The sequence below is a fragment of the Callorhinus ursinus genome, unplaced genomic scaffold, assembly GCF_003265705.2.
Source record: "Callorhinus ursinus isolate GAN/ISIS: 27379988/994484 unplaced genomic scaffold, GSC_fseal_2.0 scaffold194, whole genome shotgun sequence".
Taxonomy (NCBI): Eukaryota; Metazoa; Chordata; class Mammalia; order Carnivora; family Otariidae; genus Callorhinus; species Callorhinus ursinus.
In genome coordinates, this window is record NW_027397256.1 from 1 (window position 1) to 4,373 (window position 4,373).

The 4,373-nt window shown below is 54.4% G+C and overlaps 1 protein-coding gene across 1 annotated transcript; it reads left to right on the top strand.

Moving 5' to 3' along the window:
* Window positions 1–56: 56 nt before the first annotated feature.
* LOC112813572 (doublesex- and mab-3-related transcription factor C1-like) lies at window positions 57–3,999 on the top strand (the record flags this gene model as incomplete). The annotated part of the gene is made up of 4 exons (XM_025858579.2): window positions 57–214; window positions 891–1,027; window positions 2,243–2,387; window positions 3,375–3,999. Coding segments are annotated over 4 exons (553 nt in total), but the record flags the coding sequence as incomplete, so codon positions are not given.
* Window positions 4,000–4,373: the final 374 nt, after the last annotated feature.

The window sequence follows — 4,373 nt, forward strand, 5'->3', positions numbered from 1 at the left end:
GGGGGTGGGCCTCCCCTAAATGTGACTGACTGTTGACCTGCAATCCCCCACTTTAGGGAACACCACAGTGTCTTGCCTGCTGAGAGTGCCTTGAAGAGGGAGCAGGGGGCACAGCTAAAGAGGCACCTGGCTCAAGGACTGACAAGGAGTGAGGCCTCCCCTCGCAAAGCTCACAGCCATGTCAAGAAGTTGACCATTCAAGCAGGAGCCCTCAGTGAGTGTCTCTGGCCAGGGAGGGCGTCTGGGTTTGGGGGAAGGGAGCTTTGAGCAGTTCTGTCGCCAGTCCTACTACCCAGTTTTGATGTGGCCTTGGCAAATTACTCCCCGGGCCTTTAGCTGCCCCACCTAATAGACGTCATCAACATTATCTACCAAGTCTTGGTGGGAAGGAGAGATCTGAGGGGTCAAAATGGTCCACGGTGAGATGAGACCTCAGACTGGGGGTGAGGAAGAGTGGGGTGGGGTCAGGGGGAAAGGTTCACCTAAAGTGTCCCCAGGTTTCCACAGCTGGGAAGGAGAATATCATGTCCCAGCTTGAGGCCCACCCACCCCCGTGCAACCCCCGGGAAGGTAAGGAGAGTCCGGGGCCTGTGGGGGAGGTTCCCATCTCACTCACAGCCCAGACCCTTCTCTGTGTCCTGAAGATGTGGGTTCCCTCCCTAACCCTACTGCAGCTTGCCATATGACCTTGGAGAAATAATACTTGTCCTCTCTGGGCCTCAGTTTCACCAGGTGGAAAATAAAGAGTAGGACCTGGCTGGTCTTCCAGGTCTGCTCAGCTCCGACGTTCTGGGCTCCTATCCCAGAGGAGATACGAACATACCCATACGTATCTCCTCTCCATGGCCGGCCTGGTGCCTGACTCCACCCTGTGCTCCCTGCTCCTCCAGGCAAGCGCCCAAGGAGCTCTGCTGACTGGTCATGCCCCAAATTCTTTGTCTCTGTCCTGGACTCCAGCAGCCTTGAAGATGCGACGAACAATTTCTCTTTCCAGGAAGCCCCACAGGACTCCTGCCCTGCCCAGCATGTGAGTAAAGTGAGAAGGCACATGGAGCTAGTTGTATATTGTGTTATCGGGTGCCCAACCTTTGTGGTTGATGCCGTGGGAGATAGAAGGAGGGAGTGAAGGAGGCGGCCGATGAGGAGGAGGAGGAGGAGGGGGAGGAGAGGAGCCGGACAAGAAGTGGCAGGGGGAGGAGGAGTGGGGGGAGGAGGAGGAGTGGAGAAGGCAGCATCTCAGACTAGCGGGCAAGGGCAGGGCTCTCCCAGCCTTGCGGTTGCCTATCTGTGAGACTTTGGACACGTGACATTACATTTCCAAGCCTCCATTTCCAGTGTGTACTAGCAGTGTACTGATGGGGACAATATCCCACACTTACAGCACTGACAAGAGGGCTAGGCCAAGGCGTGCCACATAGCAGGACTTCAACTAACGGAGGCTGTTAATTCCACGTGAAACAGATTGATGGGATAGAAGGTCCTGTTGAAAAGCGGGGGGGGAGGGGGAACGTGCCAAGATGGTGAGGGCCACGGGGCCCAGGGGCCCAGGGGCAGAGTCCAGAGGTCATTAGAGAAAGCTTCCAGGCCATTAGATGAGCCAAGCTGGTCCTTCAGGCTCCATGGGGTTGGGGAATATGGAGGTGAGAACCAGTCCCTCGACAGGGACCGTGATCCCATTTCTCCAGGTGCTTTGCAGATTAGAACACAGACACCTGGGATTCCCCACAATCGTCACCGTTGCCCTGGGAGTTTTAGAAACGCTGGCAGGAATTGGTGTCTCGGGAGAGATATTGAAGAAGGACCTAGAAAGGAAAACAGACCAAACGGGGGAAAGGACTTGTGCAAGCCACAACGGCTGATGGCCCGCAGGCATTCAGACTCCCACATCCAGATATCGCAAAATCCTGGCCCTGTTTCTCTACTGGTAGTGTGTGTCTGCCAGAGGGTTGAATCCCCTGGCCTTCCTTTTCCTTGTTTCTAGATGCTCAGCGCCGGTGCTCCAGCCCTATGCCATCCGTCCTTGGCCCTGTCCTCCTGCAGCCACAGATCCTGGGAAAAGAGCAGGGTCCAGAACCCTGGCAGGGGCCAAACTTAGTAACCGGGAAGAGCTGAAGGCCCCACCTGAACGCACCCAGCGTGGGTGGGGCCTTCAGCGGAACCCGGAACTGAAGGACCACTGGCCCCATGAGGTGGGGAGGCATGGCTTTTCAGGTCCCATTCTCTCACACCCTTTCCGCTGCAGGCTCCTGAAGCTTCTGACCAGGACTCGGTTTCTGCCTCAGAGTGGCAGCGGAAGCTGGAAGCGGCCGAGGCTCTGCTGATTCTGAGAGACTCTCCCCAGGCATCTTCTAGCTCCGTCTCCCTGCTGCAGCCCTCCGCGGCGGCAGGTAGCCTGGTCCTTGAGAGGAGAACACGGGGTGGTGGGGAGGGTTGGGAAATGGGAGGGCGTTGTCGTAAGCAGGGCCTAACTGGGAGACCGGGGTTGGTGGGCTGAACCACCTTGGGCCCAGGCACCCAAGCTCCTCGGTCTGATGCCAGAGATGGCAGTCGATGGTTGATGGTGATGAATCATCAGTTTATCGAGCTCAGTGCTCGACAGCAAATGCGCCGGGCCCTGGCATCAAGAAACGAGGAAACTGAGGCCCTGCGAGTGGCAGCGACGTGCACTGGGGCATGCGGCCTATCAGGTGGAACACCCAGGTCTCCTCGCTCCCAGCCCAGAGCTTTCTACCCACACCCCTGCAGTCTGCCGTGGTGGGCAGGATACACATAGGTGATAAGAGCCTAGGCTGGAGGGAGACCTGGTCTTTGATTCCAGTCTCCATGTGGAGCCTGGATGCCTTCATACTTCCCTTGCGTTTTGTGGCTAAATTTCAATAGATGAGCCTGGAGTGGAAGGACCAGAGGAAGTCTGAGGACAGCTAGATGCCCGGGAAGGCTGAGAGGGAAGGCTAGGCTTTGCCAGAACAAAATGTTGGGTGGGGGACGGGTGTGTGGGTGCAGCAGTGACCTGAGTGAAGGAGGAACTGCTGGAACAGAAGGGGATGAGGCTGGAGAAGGGGCCACTCACAGAGGTCCTGAATGGCGGGCTGAGGGGCTAGACCAGAAACTGTGGGTGGTGAGGAGCCAGGGAATGTTTGAGCTAGGGAGGAGTATATGCAAAGAGCCTGGGCTCCACCAAAAGAAATGTGGTGGTTTTGACGGAGGGATTGGAGGAGGCAAGACCCGAGCTGAGCAAATCAGTGAGGAAGGGTTCTGTGCTGCAGTCTGTAGTCCAGGTGACAAAGCCTAGATCGGGTGGAACAGAAGAGAGGGGAGAGCCTGGAGGGGAAATGGATGTGACCTGGCTCTGATGCCTTCCTTTCTATGTGCAGCTCCTGCTGGAGATAGAGGACCCCAACCTCCTAGCCCCTCTCTGCGACCCAGACCAGCCAGCTCCATTTCTCTGCCTATTGGACATCTGGGGTGCATCTCCCTCTTGAGCTAGAAGCGCAGAAGAGGAGGCCTCACTAGAGTGCTGCCTATTTATGCATTTGCAAAATGTTTACTATCCAATATGCTTAACATGTTCTTTTTTTCTTAACCTTCAGGTTCTTTTACAAGCTTTTCAGACTCTTTTTATTGTATGGGGCAATTCCTTGGCTGAGGGTGGGTATCCTTGTACCTCCATCCCTTACTGCCTTGGATTTGGGGGCCTTTTCATGTTTCTTAGAAAAACAGGGTTGTGCGGTCTAAGCTGATCAGTCTCTAAATAGGGTTCTGTGGGAGGTCTTATGTTCACATGCCAGAGTTTTCATTTGACTTGTGATTGCAAACATAGACATGCACTCACATATGTATTCATGCTTGTCAAAATAGAAGGGTGTGTTCATTTCATGTCTAGATTGATGTGTGTGAACAATAAACCCTTGCTGTTGTAAGGCAGTGAGATAGAGGAGTTGTTTGTTACCACAGTATAACATAGACCATCCTGACTCTAACAGACTTGTTCACTTTACTTTCCAAAGTGAGACTCACCTTACTCAATAACTGGGATTTCTTAACACGACTAGACAAGAAAATGGTAGAGATAAAGAAGGGTAAGCGTTTTACTCATTGACCAAGTGAGTGCCTACCTTCTGCCTGGCATAGACTGTTTCCAGCTGTCCAGAGGGCCCCAGATTGAGTTGTCTGCAGGGTCAAGCAGGTCCTAATAACGAGTGGAGCAGTCCAGACAGGCTCTGGCCAACTCGCAGTGCATGCTCTACCGAAGGGGCCAGCTGCCACCTGGCTCTAGCCGATTGCTGCCATGCAGGAATGTGGACTCTGCACTGCCACATCTCCTGATTTTTCAAGAGGAAAAGGGAATTCTAGATCTCTACGTAGAACACCTC